General features: G+C 34.3%; 2 protein-coding genes, 1 long non-coding RNA gene and 1 pseudogene across 3 annotated transcripts; all 4 read right to left on the reverse strand.

Annotated features, from left to right (window-relative positions):
• Positions 1-1,010: 1,010 nt before the first annotated feature.
• Positions 1,011-2,786, reverse strand: LOC120114245. The gene is made up of 4 exons (XR_005515371.1): positions 2,587-2,786; positions 1,974-2,148; positions 1,451-1,581; positions 1,011-1,358 (listed from the first exon to the last, which is right to left on the reverse strand). It is a non-coding gene; the product is annotated as an uncharacterized LOC120114245 (long non-coding RNA).
• A 102-nt stretch (positions 2,787-2,888) lies between these two features.
• On the reverse strand, positions 2,889-4,191 carry LOC120114213 (LMBR1 domain-containing protein 2 homolog B-like). Its single transcript, XM_039135189.1, has 4 exons — positions 4,000-4,191; positions 3,793-3,869; positions 3,423-3,581; positions 2,889-3,009 (listed from the first exon to the last, which is right to left on the reverse strand). Exons 1-4 carry the CDS (start codon positions 4,165-4,167, stop codon positions 2,889-2,891), a joined length of 525 nt encoding a protein of 174 aa, XP_038991120.1. The 5' UTR covers positions 4,168-4,191.
• Positions 4,192-5,549: 1,358 nt separating this feature from the next.
• On the reverse strand, positions 5,550-9,666 carry LOC120114285 (splicing factor 3B subunit 1-like). Its single transcript, XM_039135248.1, has 2 exons — positions 9,604-9,666; positions 5,550-9,504 (listed from the first exon to the last, which is right to left on the reverse strand). Exon 2 carries the CDS (start codon positions 9,481-9,483, stop codon positions 5,677-5,679), a length of 3,807 nt encoding a protein of 1,268 aa, XP_038991179.1. The 5' UTR covers positions 9,484-9,504; positions 9,604-9,666; the 3' UTR covers positions 5,550-5,676.
• Positions 9,667-10,823: 1,157 nt separating this feature from the next.
• Positions 10,824-12,895, reverse strand: LOC120114241 (annotated as a pseudogene).
• Positions 12,896-24,216: the final 11,321 nt, after the last annotated feature.

The raw sequence follows: 24,216 nt of genomic DNA on the forward strand, positions 1-24,216 counted from the left end.
ATCATCATCATACCTACACCTTCCTGTCCTTGATGGTGGAATGAAGCTTTGTGATTTTCAAAGAAAGTTGGTGGTTCAAACTCCCAGGACGGTTTTGATAGAGGTAATGAACATGATATTTTAAAGAAATTGAAGGTTGTCGCATTTTGGTCCCCTTCAAACCGATTTTGCAGCTTAACATCCACACTCACCGCACCATCATCACTTCTGTTTTCACCATCTATCACTTCCTCCAACTGTACAAGCCTTTTACCAAATACGGGACATGTGTCATCTTCAACATGGTTCTTTATAGTCTCAATGGCATTGAAAGAACCTACACTCACTGTTTCATCATATTGAAAATCAAGTCCCTCGTAACTTTGATCTATTTGATATGTTTCATCATAAAGAAATTTATCAAACAACTGAGAATCATCATGTTTTTGCTCACACTTTTACCAGTCAGAATCTGTAACATGTGCTCCACATCTCTCTGCTGCGACGCCATTTTGGATTCCAACATTCTCAACTGACTGTCCTGCTTCTGCCACCATTTAGGAGGGGTGGACTCATCAGCTGTTTGCTTGACCAGCTTTGTCAAGTACTCAATCTGCTGTTGAATCGCAGAAAAAACAGAGGATTCAACCATTGCTTTTCCAGGAGTTGTGGCTCTGGATACCATTTTGTTATGATCCTAGTGCGATTAGAGAAAAAAAATAGACAGAGAAGAGATAGACAAAGAAGGGAAGAACAAGATTTTAGGAAATGAATTTTTCATTCATTGATTGCATAAGATAATTCTATTTATTTGTTTACAGGTTCCGAATCTAAGGCTTTGCCAGCTGTTGTCCTTGGCTAACAACCTCAACTTTCACTGCTGATATTGGGCTTCTCATTCTGGCCTCCTCACGTGCAGGGTAAGTAAAAATCCCCAATTCTTCAAATACAATCCCTAATCCTTCCTCTTCGATCCCCAATTCTCTTCCGTCTTCTTCGATTTCTGTATCTCTCATGATCATGACATAAAGTTACAACATTACTCCAAGAGTGGCACCTTTCTATCAACTTCAAGTTTTTCTCTAAATGGGGAACATAACATCAGTGGGCAAAAGGCAATAAAAAATCAACGCAATGCCCCATTATCACATGCCTACGATATAAATCCCAGTTGCAGGGACAATAACTACCAAGTAATTTTGCAGAACTGGTGCATGATATTGAAACATTACCATCTTCAAATGGCTTGATGTTTACAAGAAAAGAACAATAGTATAGAAAGATTACAGACATTCTCAAAGACGGTTTTCCTTTTATCAGGGGGATAAATAAGATTGAGAAAGTTGTATGAAATTGGTGGAGCATATCGTGCAACCATCCTGACAGATATATTGGAGTGAGCTCAATTACAAATTCTAAACATGAGAGAACAAGTAAAAGTTGAAATGGCAGAAGAAAAAGGAAGAATTACGAGCATATCATAAGCAAGCTGACTGAGCTTGTTTGTCTTGGTGTCAAGGCGTAGAACATCAGCATTCCAATTTTGAACAAGGAATAATATGTGCAAACACACATATACATCAGAGGGATAAAAGAAGTAATCTGCAAATCAACATGATCATTTGAAACCACCCAAATGCACCATTTATTAACTTAAATGCAATGGGGTGATTGATTGGACATCAATAAGACATTTAACTAAAATGAATACTTCTCACTTCAGTTGGTAGCGATAAGCAAATGAATGATTCACGCTACAAAGCACTAGCGCTTCCCAACTCTTAGTTTTGAATTGATATTAAGGCATACAAAATGCTTTATGGTTGGTTTCTTCCTTCTGGAAATGGAGAATAGGATATAGAATAAAAGGGTGATGACAAATTGCAAGCCTGATTTCTACAGTTCAACTCTGTGTTTTAACACAAGCTTGATGCTTGTACCACAAGCAATTTACACATTTGAGCATCTTAGGAATTAATATCTCAATATATTACCTGCCCAACCAGTTCCTGCTTTCCCACGGACTTATGAGAATGGAGAAGAGAGACAAATCAACTCCATGGGGCAGTATGGTAGCCTCTGCTATAAGTATTGCAGCTGACATGCAACCCAGAATCACAGCCAAGAGTCTCTGTAGTTGCTTTCTTAGAACACAACGCCAAACAAACTCTGCAAGGCGTAACTAGATAGTTTGAATATTACCCGACTTGATGGTAACTTATAATTAAACGTTTAACACAACTTACAAAGAGCCATTACTGCATGTTCAAAAAAAGTACTCCATATCATTACTCAGCAGTACAAATGATTAAGCATCCCATTTATGTCATGAATGACTTTTCACTTTTCAGCACAATCTTGTGGATAATAACATTTTGTTGTCACTTCGAAAACTTGAAAGGGAAAAAAAGTACCATCAAAGGTTAAAGAAGATTTATCTATATGTTTTATGGATTTCCAGTCTGTGATAAGGAAATCATAACAAAACTGAAACAGAAAATTTCAAGCATCTAGAATTCTAGATGGAAAGGTTAAATTTAGCACCCAGAAATTCCCAGAGCGAAAGAAAAATGAGAAATATAGATAGCCTCCAAAAGCGATAATTACCAATCGTATCGAGAGAACGCCCTAGTTTTCTAGATTGTTCAGGCTTGAAGCTTGAAACAAATTTCCTGCAACACTTCAAAATGAATCTTTTACTAAGTTTTAGGGACAACATAATACAAGACTTGAATAGCACATAAAACACAGAAAACTGTAATTGACTTCTAACTTATATTTTAGATGATCACGATGACGTTACGAACAAAAATAGTAACTATAGATTCCACCATCAAACCTTGGATGGATGATGTCAAGAATACACGAACCTTTACTTAAATTAACTATTCTGTCTAATATTGGCACCTTTAAGTAGAAACCAAGATGCCCTTTGGGATTTCAATAAGACCAAAGCCAAGAAGAAAGTCCCCAGTAACAAGCCCAAAAGTATTGGGGCAAGCCATTGCAAAACCAAGAATGCCTCCACTCCTATACCCCCAAAATACAAAAATAAATAAATAAACAATTGATCAATCAAAACGAAGGATGCTATACCAGTCAACAGCCAAAACCACAGAAGCAGTATTTTAGTAAAAAAAAAAATTGTAAAAGAAAAGGCTGTCAAAAAAATCACACCCTAATATCAATAAGGTATAGGATGCATACAAATTGATAAATGCATGAATATAAGACAACGGTGTCAGCTAAAGGATCTAATTAACCAAAAAATGAACCATCGGGAATAACACTATCATAAATCATTTTAAAACAAGCACTCAAAATGCTAATTTGCCACCTACAACCACAATATCTAAAGGAATGATCATGAACTGACAAACACAATGAGAAACAGTCAGTCAAAAGCGAGAAAGAGCAATTAGTCAATAAGAAAATAAACAAACCAATTTCTGCGGAAAATAATGAATAAAATGACTCCAACAAGTCCAAGAGAACCAACGCAGAGGTAGAAAACTAAGTTTGCATGTATGCTAGTCTTCAATCTTTCTGCCACGGTGAAATCTCCAGCATCTTCATAACCCTGAATAGTAGGCACCACAATCCTCCTTACATGCATCTTTTAACCATGAAGCTTCTAAAAACTTTACTCTAGACCCCAACAAGATAATAAACAAAAGATAAAGTAAAGCAATTAAAAGTGGAAGTATAAATATATTTCAAAATTCAAATAGAAACAGAAAGTAAAGTAGAGGTGCCAAAAGAACATATAATTAAGGGGGGGAAACATTTTGTGGATACTTTCTAGATTCATACCATGTTAGCAGAAATGTACTCCAATAACTCAAGCTCCAGAATAGAGATGTCTCACTGCTGGAATGACCCACCATTGTCTGCCAGATGAAGAAAGCAAAAAACGAAAGCATGCATGATTTGCAAGCAACAAATAAGCGCATAAATAGGAAATCATGAATCGATTAGGAGAACAAAGAAAGAAAGAATTAGGTAGTCCAAAGAAATCACCGTCCAAATATCGGCGGGGACAAGGATGATGATCGAGAAAGAACAAAACCAGGTATATCCAACGGTTAGAAATACGTAAATAGGAACAGAAGGACCCGCGAAATATCTCGAAGTGAGAATGACCATCCCCAATGTTAAAGGCAACGAGATCAAATAGAAAACCAACATCTTTCTTTTTGATACCTTCTTCCTCTGTCTATACACCTTAAATAAAAGAATTCGGTTCATGTGGGGTTAAATTTCCCTCTCATTCTCCTCTTGGCTCTGGCTGTTGTTTTCCCGGAAAACACTAGTAAAAAGAAAATAAAGGTTGGCTGTAAAAAAAGCCATTGTTTTTCCCCCTTTTTGAGCCTTCAATTTTAAGGGAACCTAAATTAACGCAGCAATTTGCTAATTGCGGGTCAAGAGGCGCTTTTCTATATGTTTTCTGGGGCTTTTCCTTTTTTCCCTGCATTTTTCATCATTCTCATTTCCAACCGAATCTCCGCGCGTCATTTAAAAGTGTTGGCTCACCACAACAAAGTGCTCCGTTTTTCTGATCATCGTCCATTATTCAATGCCACATTTTCTACCTCTTCCCTGCAAATTCAGTTCATGTGGGGAAAATAAAGGAAAACTAAATAGTTGGCAAGGGAGAAGAGAGGAGAGGAAGATTAGTCATGTCGATGGCGGCATTCATTTATTGATGACCTTTTCATTGACATTGAATTTCTTTTATTTAACCAACAAATATGAGTGAGACTTCTTTTTTTAACTAATAATCATTAGTTTTATTAATTAATAATAAAAAGAATAATAAAAAATCATACAAAGTAAAGATTAAAATTTCGAACAAAAAATTCAAGTAAATAATAGATGTAAATAAACATCATTATCGATAATAAAAGATAAATATCATCAATATTAAAACAATAATAATTAGTTTATAAATCAATTACTGTAATTCGAATGTAATCTATCTTCAATGTAATTGATAAGTGTCTAAATCAAAATTCAAAACAGTGATATATCAACCTGCTAAATTAAGAGAGAGAGAGAGAGAGAGAGAGAGAGAGAGAGAGAGAGAGACTGCTAGAACAAATCTGGGAGCTGAAAGCTTATACTGAACATTTTTTTTGGTTAATAAACATGAGAAAGTTAACTCACTCGGAATATGTTCCAGTGGATACAAATCATTCCATATTTGCTTCACCCTTCCAACTTACAATACTAATATTTTTAGAGACAACACGATCATGACAATATCACTTATTTTTTAATGGAACATTCCAGGCAGCGAGAGTAGAGGAAGCTGGCCGCATTTGAAGACCTGCTCAACCGATTGGCATATCAAAGGCCCAGCCGGGGTCTAATCTATACGACCAGACATTGAATATAATGCATGCTTATCTAGCTAATACAGACAACAGCTTTAACGTTCAAAATGCTTTGCTGCAACTAGGAACCTCTTCTGAACAGCCACCACATTTATTGGATTGGGTAAAGTTCTACAAAATTATCGTTTCATAGCATACAACTACATCACTCGGTAAACAAAATAAAAGCACTAAAATAACCAATGACACAATCCCATTATAAGCGTACGAGTTCTAATTTCAACTACCTACTGGCATGAGCAAAGGAGAAATTTCAGTCTTCTCATCAGTTCTCAAGTGATATCTGCCCTACCACACCAATTTATACGAACATCATTAACTCTGGCCTACTGTATATGTTGTTCTGCTCACTGCTCTGCTCGTCCTCTAGAATAGGATACGCTGCAACTAGAGCATCTTGAGCTCCAATATACAGTGAATTATATATCTTCCAATATACTTCCCTAACCTTCCGAGCAGGATGGAACAGACCCTGCAGACAATAGTTCAGCACCACTGCAGCACCTAAGGCTACCCTCATCCCTTCAATGGCCTCCGTGACAGCATTTATGACATGAGGTGAAGTTTCAAATATGTTGGGCCAAACATAGTTCATCAAGTGGACTAAAGCATCCTCGCAACCTAACCCGGCGACTCCCAAAGCCATGTGCTTCACAGCTGAGGCTGCAGTTTGCCTGTGAACCAGATCTCTATCCATGAGAGCATCCTCAAGTAATGGAGTCACAGCATAGATGTAATCTTTGCCCATTTCACCAATATACTCAAACAGGAAGGAAAGAGATTTCAAGACACCATTCTGCACGTTAAGTTCTGGCACACGGTACTCATTCATCAATGCTGGTAAAACTGTGAAAGGAGAACATGTTTCAGCAACAATTGCAATCGCCACAGTAGTACAAACACGGTTCTGGCGTTCTTGTACTTTGAGATTGTTTAACAGAGTGGCCAAGACATCTTGTGGGCCAATGGCTTTAGCAATATATCCGAAAGTATTGACAGTAGCTCTTCGAATACCCTTCTTGTGAGCTTTAAGCATCTCAAGAAGCTCAAAACAAATCCTCATCCACTCCCTAGCTGGTACAAACTCCGCACCTCGGTCAGCAATACGGCCAACCAGATCAATGCAGTTTTCCTGGACCTTCTCATGCCTATTTTTCAGAATAGGTGTCAACCTTGGAAGCAAATCCTTGATTGGAGGCGTCATTTTTGTCATACCAATAACATTGACAATTGCCTTAAGGGCTCCTAAAATAGATCCCAAAACTTCAGGGTACTCCTCACCGAGATACTCATATAGAACAACCCCAAGATGGCCCATCAATTGTTCCTCTTGGCACTGTTTCATAACCACAGCAATTCTTGAAATAAGATCAGCTGCCTGCTGCCTGACCTTGGCACTCTTGTTATTCAATCGCCATTTTATGGTACCACAGATCTGGGGAAGATAAGGTTTCACTCTGTGCCCAAGTGAATTCACAACAGCACCAAATCCATTAAGCATCACATTGGCATCATCACTGGTCTGCTCTTGGAAAGCATAAAGAATACCATCAATCAAAAGTTCCTCCAACCTGGCATCAATATCAGATGAGCCCAAGTTTGCAACCACCTTCTCAATTGTTTCCATTACCATACGCCTGTAGGGTTCACTCTCATCCTTCAGATCCTCCACTATTCTCCCTACAATATCAGCAACACCTACTTTATTGGCCATCTCAACCGTTGTCTCCACAAGCTGCCGATAGTTTCTCCTATCTAAAGCCATCCTTCTCACCCAGAAATTCCTGAAGAACTCGGGTAGAATATCATTCCGGATGTAATCAGCTTCAACACCCTCGGTGCTCACACATTGCTTCACCACCTTGAGCACAATCTTCTTCATTTCTTCATCAGGAGACTGGAACTCACGGATAAGAATGAACATAACTTCTTTTGTATAGTAACTAGCATAAATTGCATCCATCAAAGGAATGATAAAACCAATGGCCTTCAAAAATGCAGCCAATACTTTACCTCGATGAGACCTGATACCCTTCCACAATGGTTTTAAAACTGAGTCAAAGCTTTCAATGCCATAGGGGGCAGCAGCCTCAGCAAGGGCAGCCAGAGACAAAGCAGTAATAGTCCTCACCTTCTGATTCTCATCGTTCAAACCATGTTCTATGATTTCTACTAGGGACTTTAAGTGAGGAAGAACGGCACAGCCAATCAAAATAGCAATCTGCTGAACAATCTTGATCCCAGTATGCCTAGCTTGCCATGACTTCTTACTCTGACACACAGCTTTCAAAAATGGTAGAAGTGCAGGAATCCCAAGTGCAGAAGCAACAACACTAAAAGCTCTAGCAGTTGTATTCCTAACATATTCATCAATGTTGTCAATATCAGGACGCATTGCAGCAATCATAGTAGCCAAACCAGCAGCCTTACTGAGATTAGAAATGATTTCTCTACCCTCCACACGAGCATAATAATCTTCATCAATCAACAAGGGTTCGATCACAACAAGAATCTTGTGCACATAAGGCCTAACCAACTCATCCAATTTATACAGCACCCTGTCAATAACCTTAACCAAGAGATGCCTCTCTTGATCTTCCAATGTAGGTTGCATAAGCAACGGCAGAATCCTATTAAATAATGCATTAGCACCAAATTCCCTTGCCTTATCAGTGAGCTGCCTCAGAGCAGTTTTCCTCTGTGGTGGTGTTCCATTCTTTACCTTCAACAAAAGTTTCATGATTTTCCGTTCCTTCAGCTCTTCTGGAGACAGCTCATCCTCATTCTCCTCATTCAACAATGAACCAAAATACTGATAATCCTCGGGCTTCATAAATGGCAACCCACCAGGTGGTTCCTTAGGCACATCAAACTGCTGCCCACGATTCTCCTCAGGAATAGCATATAGTGGGGTTCCCATAGGAGTTGGAGTAGCAAGAAGCTTTCGAGCAGGTGTCCTAATAGGCACATAAGATGAAGGCGGTTCCAAAATCTTATACCCTTCTTGTGGGAACATAGCATCAAGCTCCTCATCAGTCAAGGGTCGATTTCTCTCCTCAATATCTTTCTCCCACCTCAACAAATTATACTGCTCCGGAGTCATAGGCCCACGAAGATTACTTGGTGTTGGTGTTTGCAAATCAGTACCACCAAAAGGAGTAACCCCAGGTGTAAGAGGAACATTTGGTGTAGCCCCTGCCATTGGAGTCGCACTCCCCATGGTTGCAGGAGTCTCGTCCCACCTAGATCTCTGTCGTTTTGGCGTAGGAGTAACCAACCCTTTCGGAGTAGCATCCCATGTAACCCCAGCTGGGGTTGCACCAGGGGTAACTCCACCTACTGGGGTTGCATCTGAATCAGCTACCCGCCCAGGTGTTGGTGTCTCATCCCACCTATTCCTCCTCCCAACTGATGGGGTTGCATCAGAAACTCTCCCAGGAGTAGGGGTAGCATCCCAACGCCCAATACCAGGAGTCGCATCAGGCAAATCCCAATCAGACGTTTTAGCCTTCTTTGCTGCAGAACTACCGTCATCTTGAGACTGGTCCCATCTATTCCTCCTCTTAGGCACCGCAGCAGCTGTGCCACCACTCTCTTTCTCCACCACAGCCGCCTCCTCTTCCTCCTTTTTCTTCTTTGCTATAGCTCTTAAAGTCTCTTCCTTCTCCCTCTTCAGTGCCTGCTCTCTCATCACATCGGCATAAGTCCTCACGGAGGGATCCGGAGTCTTCTCCCCGGCGGCAAATGCATCGTGTCTATCCGGAGAAATGACTTGGTTCAACCTCCTCCTCCTATAATCATCTTCACGGTCAATGATTTTCGCGGGTTTCCTAAACCCTAACGAGTTATCATCTTCTTCACCACGGGGCATCTCCTTGAGGAGTGATTTAGGGGCCGTATAAGAGGCGAGTTTCCGAGCAACTTCAGAGTCCATGGAATCGAGATTGGCATCATCGTCATCGTTGACAGGGATCGAAGTAACGTAAGCGTCCCTGTCGGTCCCGCCGTAAAGATCCCGGTCGAAAGTTAGGGAGGTAAGCGAGGTTAGTTCCTCCTCTTTTTGCCTTCGCTCTTCTTGGGTTTTCGCTATCTCGCTATCGACGTCCATAACTAGGGTTTTTCTACAATTCTTTTAGAGAAGAATCAATAAAAACCTAGAATAAAAAAGAACGAAAGATGGAATGAAATCATATATTTAAGATCGAAACGAATAGAAACAACGACTGACCTGATGAAGGCGTTGGATTATATGGTTATGCAGATCTGTGGATGTTCCTGTGGTACAGATTTTAAGCCCCGAGTGATTATTAGGGACTGTTTATATAGAGAGAGCCGAGATGGATATAATCCCACTTACAAAACTGAATAATATAATTTAAACTAATAAATTTTTTGAATAATATAATTTAAATTATTTTTAAAATTAAATTAATTTCAATGATATTTTTTATTATAAAATGTAAATTAATATTATAACACTATACATCTATATTGTATTTTATATTTCAATTTTTTGTATATTTTTCAATTGAATCAATGTTGCTAAGGTAAGTGAAATTAAACTCAACCATAAATTTTGAAAATGTATGGATTATGTACACTAATAACGTGAGTGAAAACAATATTTTATACAAAATTATTTTTAATTTTATTTAGATATAATATTAAAATTAACCTCCTAGCGTTTGTTTAAAATAATCATTTTAATTTTTATTTTCTTTTAAAATACTTTAGCCATCAAATGTTTTGTTTTGAATCCTTTTTGAATAGAAACTATTAATGACTAAGGGTCATCGTTTCTTATTAATTAAACAAAACTAGGTGGACTGAAATGTTGATGTGAATAAATGATGACATTATATAATATCATGTCAACAAAAAGTATGTACTATATTATTAATAAAAAATTATTTTTTTATTAAATTAATTACAAACAAGTCAAATGAAGACTAAGGTGACCGGGAGCACATAAGCTATCCTAATTCCTGAAAACCTCTTTCGTATTTTGTGGATGTGGGATATTTCTTTGATCGGCAAGTAATAACCAATAGAAAAAACAGGTTGAATTTGAACTACAAAATCCCTTTACCGCATGCAAATAAGCAGCAGCAGCAGCAACAACATAAATGATAAAACCCATGAATGCCAGTATCATATCATTGCGTAAATTCAACTAAAAACATCCAAGCAACTGTAGTTTTGAAAACCTATTTTCTACCAAATTCTTTAGATGTGCAATCAAGCTAAGACGAAGCCGATGACAGTTATGGTGCACGATGCCATAAGACAACAAAACTATATAAAAGAACCAATCTCATAATCTCAAGAGAACATCTTCCAAACATTAAGCTTAAGAAACATGTCAATCACCAGCTCCCTTATTGTCAAAGAGTGAACATCACCTCACTGCAATTACAAATCTTCAACTTGAAAAGAATAACATGTGAAATACTGAGAAACTTTTAGCAGTACTTCCAAGGTTCATAAATCGAAGATTGATCTCCTAAAATCAAATGACTAAAGGGATAATTGGACCAATCAACTTCTCCATACAAAAACAACCAGAGAAGTAAAATGCTGCCATGAACATTACCGACTTCACTGCTGCAACTCATCCTCAGCTTTGGGAGCTTCTTTGATCTCATCTGTCCCATCATCCTAAATGGAAGAAAACAGATAATAGTTAATAATGATAAATCACCATATAATGGCACCATATAAATGTCAATAAAACAAAACATGTGTGGGGTCTAACCTGCATATCCGAGGTCCACAATGTGAGGTTATCACAAATAAGTTGCATTATCAAAGTGCTGTCCTTGAATGAATCCTCTCCGAGGGTGTCCAGCTCAGTGATGGCTTCAGTAAAAGCCTAAGGAAATAATTCATATGATGAAAGCACGTTGACAAAATAGAATTTGAAGACAAAATGATTAATGGAACTCCAAATGAAAGAGGATTTGTAATACTATTTGAAAGTATATAACACAAGGACCAATGTTTTCGCTGAACAAGATGAACATCGAGACTGAACTAAAATACCAAAGTTTTGTTATCCTACCTGTTTTGCAAGACTGCAAACACGATCAGGAGAATTCAAGATCTCATAGTAAAAGACGGAAAAGTTCAGAGCCAATCAATCTTAAACGAATAGGATGAGTTGGGGCTAGCTCAGAGATTGCAATATCCTGAAAAGAAAACAGCACATCAAGATGCAGATAAAATAAATAAAAGCTGAAAATATGAATAAACCAGAGTCAGGTGCATTTTAACATACTCAAAATCCAAACGTAGAACTGAGAAAAAAGAATGGAAGAAAAAGAGTAGATGTCAAGTATTTAAGGAAAACAATGGCAGTAACATAAGTCTACATAACCAGGAAGTGCAACTATTCGTGGCAAAACTATATAGAAGACTCAATAAACCGAAGAGCACAATGTTGAACTGTAATACTTGTATCAGTACAAAGCCTAGCAGGAATTTCATATCTTAGGTAGATGGGGAGCACAGGACATGAGTGATTGAGGTGCAAACATAAAGAAAATTTAACTTGGTCCTGACAAGATACTCAAACTTGCATCCAAAAAAAAAACACTAAACTCAAATCACATACAGAATCATGAAATATTCGTAGAAAATGTAAACCAAATTCGAAACAATATCATTGAGACAATTTTTTAGCTAATTTTCGTCAATTTTCGATTGAAATTCCATGTAATGTCTTCAAACGCTTATGTTTCCAAATAATTAAACGTAATTCACAGCAGATCCCGATTTTAGACAATGAGAATAACTGAAAATGTAGATCAATAAACTAGATTGCCCCCCAAATCAAACTATTCTGCAATTAAGCATAAAACAGATTCTTAAAATTACACACATATTCAACACGATAAGCATTTAAAATGAAGCGAACACTAAAATTAACAAACAAATGCATATGCACGAGATCAGAAAGTAAATTACTGAAATGACGACAAACATGAGCAGATTTACGCATTGAGCGTATTTTCGACAGCGGCTTTCCTATCAACACCCGGTCTTGAACTCAGCCAAGTACCTATGGTAATCTCCTTTCATCTTCAGATAGACCTTGAAATCCCCGTTTCCGGCAGCTGGAACGAGCTTCTCGTCGAGAAGCTTCAAAATTCCAGCGCATATGTTCGACAACTCAGACTCGATCTTGGCCCTGTACTCGCGAATGACGGAGACGTTATCAGCGTTGCCACGCCCTTCCACCTTCTGCTCGATGGAGGAAACGATTCTCCAGGAGGCATGATGGGCTCCGATCACGTTCTTGTAGGCGACAGAGAGGAGATTTCGTTCCTCCACAGTGAGTTCGTCGGGGCGGAGACGACGTTTTCCATTAACTTGATCATCTCCTCGTAGCGCTCGGCTTGCTCGGCGAGCTTCGCCAAGTACACGTTTTCCTCGCGTGAGGAAACGGTGGCCATGGTATTACTGACGTTTTCGGATCGGAAAAAGGAGTTTCGGTGAAATGCGAACGGAATTCTGCTTGGATGCCGTCTCTCTCTCTCTCTCTCTCTCTCTCTGATGAAGTACTCAATGTCGTTTTATTATTATTATTAGGGTAAACTACATAACTTGTCACTAATATTTGAATACATTTCCGTTTTTTCTATTAAAGTTTCCAAAGTAATAAATTAGTTATTAATATTATCGATTTGTAATAAAATAGTCACCAACATTATCTATTTGTATGAAAATGATCATTCCACCATCATCCCTATTAAATTGATGATGTGGTAATATTAAAAAGATAAATATTTGGATTTATCCCTAAACTATTACTAAAATATCAAATAGGTCATTGAGCAATGATTTTACATCTAATTACCTCCAATATTTTTTTTAATTTTCAAAAAGAAAATCTAAAAATTATAATTATACTGAATAAATTTTTTTTAAAATAAAAATCTATAAAAAAATTAAAAATATAAAATATAAACATTAAAAGATCTAGAAAATATTGAAAAAATAACGAGTTTATAAAAAATAAATATTAAATATATTTTTATTATTTTTAATTAACCCTAATTTTTATTATTTAGAATAATATTATTCCAAATAGCCCTTCATAGCTTACCAAATTGAGGTTAATTAAAAGTAATGAAATTATATTTAGTAGTTGTTTTCTATAAACTCGTTACATTTTTAGTATTTTTTTAGATATTTTATTTTATTTTTTTTATATTTTTATTGTTTTATAGATTATTATTTTTAAAAAATTTATTCAAGCATAATTGTGATTTTTATTTTATTTTTGAAAATAAAGTTTTTAGAGGTAAATTAGATATAAAATCATTGTTTAAGGACCTATTTGATGTTTTAACAGTAGTTTAGGGGTAAAACTAAATATTTACCTTCTTGTTAGCTTTACAATGTTATCAATTTAATGAAGATGACGATCGAGTGATTATTTTATTACAAATCAATAACATTAGTGACCATTTTGTTACAAATCGATAATATTAATGACTAATTTATTACTTTTGAAACTTTAATGGGAAAAACAAAAATTTACTCAAACATTAGTGACCATTTTTGTAACACCTCCAACCCGTATCCAACCCGGATCCGAGTCCGAGGTGCACATCAACTTTTAAAACTTTTTACTTATTTAAAATAATGAAAATTTCTCGTTAAAAAAAACTCCATATTATCTCATCATAAAAGTTTTCAAACTTATCAGAGCATATGTTATTCAAATCGTTTATATTACATGCCAACTATATCTAAAAGAATCAAATACATATCAAACATTTCTTTTCTGATCTGAAACACTGTAAGGAAGATGCTAACCTGTCTTGCTCCTCTTAGATTCTCTTCTCGCTTCTGTAACCTACGTGTGAAACAATCACACGCTAAATCTATGACTTAATGAGACATAACTAAATTTACTATAACATACCATTTCTAATTGCTATTATGTGTACTTCATGTAGACTTCATAAACTATGGAATGCATTATGTATCAAACATAACTACATACATATGCATATAAATTCTTTATTTTTATTATAATTCTTATCATTATCATTGATTTCTTTGATCATATTACCTTTTACTCACCATGCATACACATCATATAGCACATATATAACTAGACCAAACATACAAATCACATATAGTGTATTTGTTATTATCTCTTGATTAGCCCATGTACACTGTGAGAACTATAGATATGTGAGTCTATTGAGGTTGTGCACTAATGTTGTCACCACATCTCGTATAAATGTACCAAAGTGCCACGTAGAGTTGCACCGAAGTGCCGCGTAGAATTGCACCGAAGTGCCATATAAAATGTCCCTAAGGACCACGTATAAAATTCCTTAAGAATCATATACATATGCCAAGGACCAAATATCTGTCTCAAAAGACCTCATACATGTTCCAAAGAATACATATATGTCCCGAAGGACCGCGTAGACCCTCGAATCTTGGCATACCAACTATACCTCTAGCTCTCATGTCACGTAACATGGGCATTAATATCTATGTTATCATACATTCACATATACACATAGACTCATGGTTCACTTATACGTAGAACATTTTCATATGATTCACATATCACAGAGCTTATCACATATAATTGTATTCTTTTTCGTATAATCACCTAGTCATATAATATTTTATATAATCTCATAGGTCATATCACATAGATACGTATTCAATACCCATAGTCACATATATTATCTCTTGTTCTACTAGGTTCATATTTATCATTTAACACATAGATTCTTATTGCATATTTTATATCATATTCTTATACCACTAGTTCATATTATAATTTAGGTAAATGTCGCTTAACTTATTTTACTCTTTCACTTATTCATATAATTTCATTACACCAATTTCTATAATTTATACAACATCATGCACTCATTTTCATATAATTGATGCATTAATGCCATATACTTTATATTTCTAATTCTTATAACATCCTCATATGATTTCAAGTATTTTGATACTATAATTCATATCATATAAAACATCTAATAGTTTTAGATCATAGTTCATTTAACATATCGACCTTCCTATATTACTTATCTAACATATTCATATACTCATATCACATAATAATTTCACCTGACCATATCTTATGTTCATTTCAGGCTTAAATCGTATAATATCTAAGTTTCCCTTATATAGTTTACGCTATTTATTCATATAATCTTACTTGAATCTTATAGGTAATTGCTACTTATCTTGTCTCATTTCCCTTTTACCAGTTTACATGATTTATTACACTAACCTTTACAATAATGTATGACTTATATCACTTATCTCACCATATTTAAATACTAGTTTACTCTATTTATTAATTCAGTTTCATATAACACCTATAATCCTTCTCATAGGGATTTTATAGTTCTTCATTTTATAACTCATATATCATAGTTTCTATAGTGCTTATCCTATAGGTTCGTACCACCATTATATAATCAAGCACACATAAAAATCATGCAGTACATATAATCACAAATATCACATATACTCATCTTACACCCATGATCATGCTCATGATTTTATGCATACTACCATAGGAAATAGACTCATCGTGAGTCTTGTTTCCATTCATCATACATCACTAATATGTACTCACCTTGGCCTCACTAAGTTCCAATCCACTTTTATGATTTCCTTTCTTTCCATCGAATCACAACTTGATAATCGTTCCGGAACTTGTTTGTGCTCGATATCTACATAAATATACATTTTAAGGTAATTATCAGATATCTACACCTTGTAATTTGATGCTAATAACTTGAATGAATTTAACAGACCAATATTCACTTTTTCCTTTAGGGGTGTACCGATGCACTATAGGTGCATCGGTACATAAACTAGCTTCGAAACTACCATGCATCGATGCCTTCCAGTGTGCATCGATGCATATTCAAAATTATTCTTAGTGCATCGGTACACATTCATAGTGCATCGATGCACCTTCCCAGAATCGGTTGTTTTTACCCGAAAATTATCAACACTTCACCCAATTTTCCAGTATTAAGCCCTAGTTATGCTACCAAACTATGATCACTTTAACCAACTTCTATCATTCCAACACCTTGTTTTCTTCCATATATTTCCCAAATCCTTAAAACCAAGAATCTTACCACATTTTCCATGTTATCTAAACTTAATTCTAATTCTTATAACTTCTTATTCTCATAGATGACAAGTCAAATTCGACTTCCAAATTTATTTAAACCTTCTATTTCAATAATTCACTTAAAAACTCTTTTTTCTTAATCTCTCATAACTTCTTCATTCTTTGATTTTAATATGACTTAAGCTTTTCATAAGCTTTCTTAATACCTTAAGAATCAAAACTCACTTAAACATTAAGAAATAGTCCACATAAATCATACCCACATTAACCAAGGAGCTCACGGGAAGAAGAAAGCAAGAAGAAGAATAAACTTCCAGACTTCTCCCTTAAATCCCACGTGTTTATCCTTAAATAAAGAAGAGAAAATATCCTTAATGTTGAAAAGACCATAATAACCTTCATTCTTTACGTCCTTGCAATTTAATCCACTACTTAAATATTCCTATTTAATTTCTTATACTTTTTAATCTTTCAAAATCAAACCTCAAAGTTTCAAAATTTTCATTTTAGTCACTAACCCTAATTTTGTGATATTACAATTTTTTTAGTATATCCTTGTTATTATTTATTTCAATAAAGGGTAAACTACTTCAAATACCACTCACCTTTAGGCTCAGGCTATTTTATGCCACAAACGTTTCAATTTTGCCAATTTTAACACTAACGTTTAAGTTTAACTACAATTATGTCAATCCGCCGTTAATGGATTAATGGCACAATGACATGGTATCTCCATGCCGTGACGTTGTTGACATGGCTCCCTCACTAAAACGGCGTCGTTTTAGCATGACTGTGTTTGGTGCTAAAAACCCAAAACGACGTAGTTTTGCTTGAGAAAATTTAGTAAAATTATGCTTTTGAGGGGATTTAAACTCAATACCTTTTAAATCTAAAACAAAGCTTAACCATTGCACCAACTTAAAGTTTTGATTTAATTTTACAAACATAATATACATAACATGAGTTAAGATTCCAAAAGTTACTTTCTAAAAACCCATGAAATTATTAAAATTCTCAAAAAACACCTTAAATTCCAGAAAATCTCAAAAAACTCCTAAGTTTTTAAAAATCTCAACAAAAAAAACATAAACTCTAAATCGTAATCCCTAAAAATCATAAGGTTATTTTTTAGGGAGTTTATTTCTAAAAAAACCCCATGAAATTATTAAAATTCCCAAAAAAGTTAAATTCTAGAAAATCTAAAAAAACTCCTAAATTTCTAAAAATTCCAAAAAAAAATTATAAACTCTAAACCATAATCCCTAAAAATCATAATTGCATGTGCGTGAAGTCTTGGAGTAACTTGGATAATCCTCAATAAAATATCAAGATCAATGATAAGGAACTAATCCAATGGGATCTATTTGGCACTTCGATCCAGAGTATCTGTGACTATGAGAAAATTTTTACTAATGAAGTAAATCATCACAAGGCTGGATTTTCTTATTCCTCGTTATCGTTTTATTACGCGGGAAACTACTAGATACCAATTTTCTCTCCTAATAGATAGTTGTTCTATCTAATATAACAGCTTTTTTATGTGACAACTTCCAAGTACTGAAGATGGACTAAACGTAGCAGATATTAGGATGGAAGATTCATGATGCATTAATGCAACTAATCAAGCTTTTATGAACACAAGCATAATCCAAGAACCATACCTTTGATATATGTACTCCGAGGCTTCTATGAACACCAGAGCATTTGATACAAATAAATACTCCAAGATTTAAAGAACTGATATACATGGAAGATAATCGTCATCAAAAAGGCAATATCGAGTTAATAAACCAAACTTAAGCACATATGAAAATGAATTACTATCACAATAAATTTTAGGGATTATGATTTAGAGTTTATGATTTTTTTTGGAATTTTTAGGAATTTAGGAGTTTTTTAATATTTTCTAGAATTTAAGGTATTTTTGGGAATTTTAATAATTTCATGGGGTTTTTAGAAATAAACTCCCTAAAAATGAATCTTATGATTTTTAGGGATTATGATTTAGAATTTATGTTTTTTTTAAGATTTTTAAAAACTTAGGAGTTTTTGAGATTTTCTGGAATTTAAGGTGTTTTTTATAATTTTAATAATTTCATGGGTTTTTAGAAAGTAACTTTTGGAATTCTGACTCGTGTTATGTATATTATGTTTGTAAAATTAAATCAAAACTTTAAGTTGGTGTAGTGGTTAAATCTTGTTTTTTATTCAAAAGGTTCTGAGTTCAAATCCCCTCAAAAGCATAATTTTACTAAATTTTCTCAAGTAAAACTACGTCGTTTTGGGGTTTTTTAGCACCAAACACAGTCATGCCAAAACGACGTCGTTTTGGTGAGGGAGCCACGTCAGCAACATCACAACACGGAGATGCCATGTCATCGTGCCGTTAATCCATTAACGGCGGAGCGACATAATTGCAGTTAAACTTAAACGTTAGTGTTAAAATTGACAAAATTGAAACGTTGTTGGCATAAACGAGCCCGAGCCTAAAGGTGAGTGATATTTAAAATAGTTTACCCTTCAATAAATTACATGATAGATCACTTTTGACTAACCTTTATATACTATTTCTCGTTTAATTTAAAAAATTTAATTTTTGGCCGCTTTAATCTTAATTTATTAATCTTAATTTATTAATATGTGATAATCTACCTTAGTGATTTTTAATAGTTTAGTCATAGGATCATTTGGGAATGCTTATGGAAGTGCTTTTGGCTTAAAAATCAATTTGAAACGTAAAAGCAATCTCAAACACCTCATTTTCAATAAAAAGAATCACGTTTGAAAAGTGATTGTTGATCCAAACCAAAAAATGATGTTGACACTCGTTTTTGTTCGAGTATTATTATTATTAGTTATTATTTTATTATATTATTACTAATATTAATTACATTTTTTGTAGATCAAATTACAACAAACCCAACCCAAATTACATCACTCAACTAGCCCAATTACAAACCCAAACCCAATTAACTGCAAGACCTAGTCAATGGCCCAAACAATTAACCTAAATCAGTATGCCCAAGAATGACAACCCAGTAAACTAGGGTTCTATCCTTTTCCTCCAGTAGATTTGTGCTTGATCCAACGATCCATATGAGAAGTGATCGAAGGTTTCTGGAATGCTAGACCAGCTGCGTCACTGCCATTTCTAATAACTTATACCACTACCGCTTCTGATACTCGTCGACGTCGTTGTTTCAGTCAGCCATCATCAGTCAATCAAACAAAGGATCAAAATCAATCATAAAAAATATATAAAAATGCATTTGTACAAAAAGGAATTCCGAGGAAAATCAAAGACTATCAAGTGCTGAAACTACGAAAATGAGGAGAGCTAGGGTTTATTTTTTTCCTATTATAATGGGGTATTTAAACCTCTCAAAACGGCGATGTTTTGGTTTAGGGATTGCTGAAAGTTGACGCATGGTCTAACTATGCAAGGGGTCACTTTAGTTTTGAAAAGTTTTGTTTCAGTCACTAAGTGTAAGTTTATCATTATTCCAAGCTTTCAAGTTTATTACGATTACATTTTGGTCCTTATTCAGTTTATTGTTGAGTTATTGTTTAATTGATGCTTTTCTTTTTTTTAATTTGTGGTTATTTTATTTTAGTCATTTTGTTTGTATGTATTCGAAGTTGTTGTATTTATGCTTTGAGTCCTTATAGCATTGTTTCATAATCATTTTGATAATCATGTACGTTAGTTATTTCATGAGATATAAAAGGGTAAATACACCAATAGTATCATATACTTTGATAGTTGCTTCGATTTAGTCCCTACACTATATATGTGTATATAAATATGTTTTTTTCACAGTATATTTGTGGTATGTTTTATTCTTATTAACATAAATACTCAATATTTCCTTATGAAATATATTAATATATATGGTATGTGTGTGAATGAACATATTCTTGCTCTTTAGTATGTGTTTCCTATTTAAATTATTTTGACTTCCTATTAATTATATCTTTCTATTTTAATGCCTATATTTTAGGTTAAATATTTATGTACATAATCGTATATACATTTCCTTTCACATCTAGTTTCATGTAGCTATATTCTAGGTCTACTTGCTTTTATTTTTGGTGTGTGTATAACATGGTAATATATATATATTATTTAAAGTGGCATTTTAAATATTTAAGATATGTAGTATTAAATATGTAATATATTTATACATGTATCTTTGAGAAAATTTATGTATGTATTTATATATTGATAAAAATGATATTTTTTTTAGTGTTGTATTGTGAAATTATTTTAATAGAATATTGTTATTATTAATATTATAAAATGATATAAGATTTTTGTTAATTATTTGACTACCTTATGGAAAACCTCCAAAATCCTAGAGTGTCCTTCTGAGTGTTTTTCGAATAAATTTGTGGTTATTCAATATTTTTTATCTTCTATAATTTTTAAAAGTACACGAGATATGTTTCTTTTTAAATAAATGTACTTTTTTTATTTTTTATATAGTGAAATTATTGTTAAAAAATAAATATCCATGGTATTTTTATCTTGTTATTTTTAGTTTATTTATTCATTTTTCATATTATGTTCGACATTTCATCTATCACATGCACATCATTTATTATTGTTGCATTCATGAATCATGCATTGGATTCCTTGTTTTCTAAAACAATTAAAGACAATGTTGTCTTGCGTCGTGAGTTAACGAAATTACATTCAAAATGACTGGATTTCAATTTCTGTTAATTCACGTAGTAAGGGAACAACCTTCCTCAATAAATTCGAGTGAATTAAATCATTTTTATCAAGTTATATATTTTAAAAGAGATTCACTCATTTTTCAAAATTCATGTAAATAAAAGAATCATAATTTAAATTTTGAATTCAAATTTGTAAAATTCCATCATTTTAGACAACATATAATCGAATGTACCAATTTTGGGCGATGTGAGGGTGTTTACATTCCCCACGCGTAATCGACTCCCGAACCCTTTAAAATAAAATTTTGGTTAACACAAACCAATTTTTGTCTTTAAAATAATTTTTCTTAAAATTATTTTAAAATATATTTTTAGGTATTCTACCAACTTAACCCCAAAGGTAGGTGGTGACTCTAAATTTCAAATTTAAATAAAAATCCAATTTTCTCAAAATAAAGTCATAATTATTTTTAGATTTAATTATATAGAGAAAACAATTATGACAGCTTGGTGAGTCCACTAGGGATATTTTTTTGAGAGTCAGGCATTACTTGATTATACGTTGTCTGAGTGGTTAGAATTTTATAAATTTGAACATTTACTTGAATTACGATCCTATTAATTTCAATTTTCATAATCATGCATCATTTTTACTCTTGTAAATAGTTGTATTGATGTTTGATTTCATTGTTTTCAGACATGTTAAGATTTACAAAACAAAGTCTTTATTTTTCTTTTTGTCGAAAGGTTTGTGAGTTCCTCCCCACACACAACGCGTGCATTTGTATGTCATAAACTCTACACTCGAACTTAATCATGCTAGATTGGAGTGAGTCACTAGTGTCCTTCGTGAGTAGCCACCGCACAAGCTAGTGAATCACTCTCGGAGTACATGCCCTTATAATCTTCATGACCAACCCTCTGTGTTAGACATAAGGAATGTACTCCCTCGAATTGAACTCGATCTATTTAAGTCTATAATGGATGAGAATTAAGGGTTTGGTAGCCCAAGGGGAACCAACAAGAAGAACAATTCGAGTACCTTTTCACCGTAGTGTTAAAACCATGCATATAGTGAACCCTAGACTGATCACCCTAGGTAAAGCCATATTGAACCTCTATCTGTTAGTAGATATAAAAATAGGTGTACACAAAGGAGGAATGACTCTGAACATTCACCCTTTACTTTAAATTCGTAGGCTGCATTTATTTCTAAATAAAAGCATGCGAACTAGATACCATGCAGTTAGGATTACTTTTCTTGAAATTAAATCATGTCGAGTAGAAAGCATGTCTAGGTAAGATTGTTATTTTGATAAAATCATATTTTGCTAGACACAATAATGGGGTAGGTGTTATATTTATTATTAAATATTGATTTTATCTTTATCGATTATTTTGCTTGTATTATTTCATTTTTCTCACTTGTTTTATCATTTTTCACTTTTCTGCATTGCATTATCATCATAACATAACACAAAGGTGTTGATCCGTATATGACTCTCTAATTGGAAAATTTTCATAATGAGAGATTAAAGTTTACCAATCAAGTAGTTGCATAAATAGACATGCACTGATGGCTATTGAAAGCTCGAAAAATGAGGATGAAGCTCGCTTGAGGATAATATGTCAAGTTGACTGATAGAATGACATTGAATACTCAAAGGTGATCCCTTGATCTGAGAAAGTCAAACGGTGATAGAGTATGCCCACAACTATTATACCTTTAATCATCAATATATAAGGCACAACTCCAACGCCACAAGGGCATCATCCGAGATGGGCCATATTTTGAATAAAGCTTCTACACAAGCCAAAGAGGTCATAGAGCGCTTGAGGGGAATAGTTTTCAAGGGAAAAGCTTTGAGACGAAGCATTGACCCACTTCAAACCTAGTGACCAAGCAAAAGCATGTCTGTGAAAACGGACTATCTTGAAGAGCGAAAACTTTTATCTCTAATGAAACTTATTCTATGATATTCATAAAACGGATCAACACCTTTTGCATTTACATCTTTGTATTCCGCATTTGATTGTATTCATTTTTACATGCACTAAATCATGTAAACATGGGAGTAACTTGTAAAGGATTCGATGACAGAAATTGAAGGTATCCCGGTCGTTCCTGGCAAAAAGTCTAGAGCCATGAATGAGATATTGGCATGTGTTAGTAGAGTTGAGAAACTCCAAGAACAACTTATCAGGACTTAACAAGAAATGATAAATGAAGCGAAGAAGTTTCAAGATGAGTCAAGGGATCAAATGTCCAAATTGGTGAACATGTTGACTATAATGATATATGGTGAAATGTCGTTAGAGTATCCTGTTGTGCAGAAAGAGGAAAAAGATTTGAATGAATATAAGAATGATGGTGAGGCTAAAGTGACATTAGTTGGTGAAAATAAGACTACTGAGGTACGAAATAACTCAAGTTAGTATAAAAAATCTGATGTGTTCCTAAAACACACTGATAAAGTGGTAATGAGCAAGAAGACAACAAATGATGAGAGTTTTCTTATGAGAGATGAGTCCAAAAAAGGGGCATGAAGGAAGTTCAAATGCTCTTTAAGGAGATTAAAAAGAATAAAAAAGAAAAAGGCACCGCTCATCTCTATCCCTTGCTCGTTCTAAGATTTGTTGTCTTTTTTCTTCAAGACTCACCTTTTAGTGCATATTCCACCGAGAGCAGACCATTATAGTCAGTCAAGTTGGCAGAGTATCGAGAATCCCTGTGAATTTCACTCTAGTGTTACTGGCAACTCCATAGAGAATTGTTACACCTTAAGATTAAAGGTTCCAAATCTTATCATGGAGGGGTTGTTGTGTTTTGAAAATTGAAGACCTAAACTACCCAGAAGCTCAAATTTTAATGATGATCCTAAGGATACAGATAACCAGGGATAAAAACTTGCATTCTAATAATCCAGTTCTATAGTGGATGATAAGAAAAAAATGAAATCCAAAAAAACCTTTATTTGATCTTTCTTCATTATTGTGTAGTGAGGTATATTCCAAGTTATT

Source organism: Hibiscus syriacus, unplaced genomic scaffold (assembly GCF_006381635.1).
Source record: "Hibiscus syriacus cultivar Baekdansim isolate YM2019G1 unplaced genomic scaffold, ASM638163v2 tig00110221_pilon, whole genome shotgun sequence".
NCBI classification, from domain to species: domain Eukaryota; kingdom Viridiplantae; phylum Streptophyta; class Magnoliopsida; order Malvales; family Malvaceae; genus Hibiscus; species Hibiscus syriacus.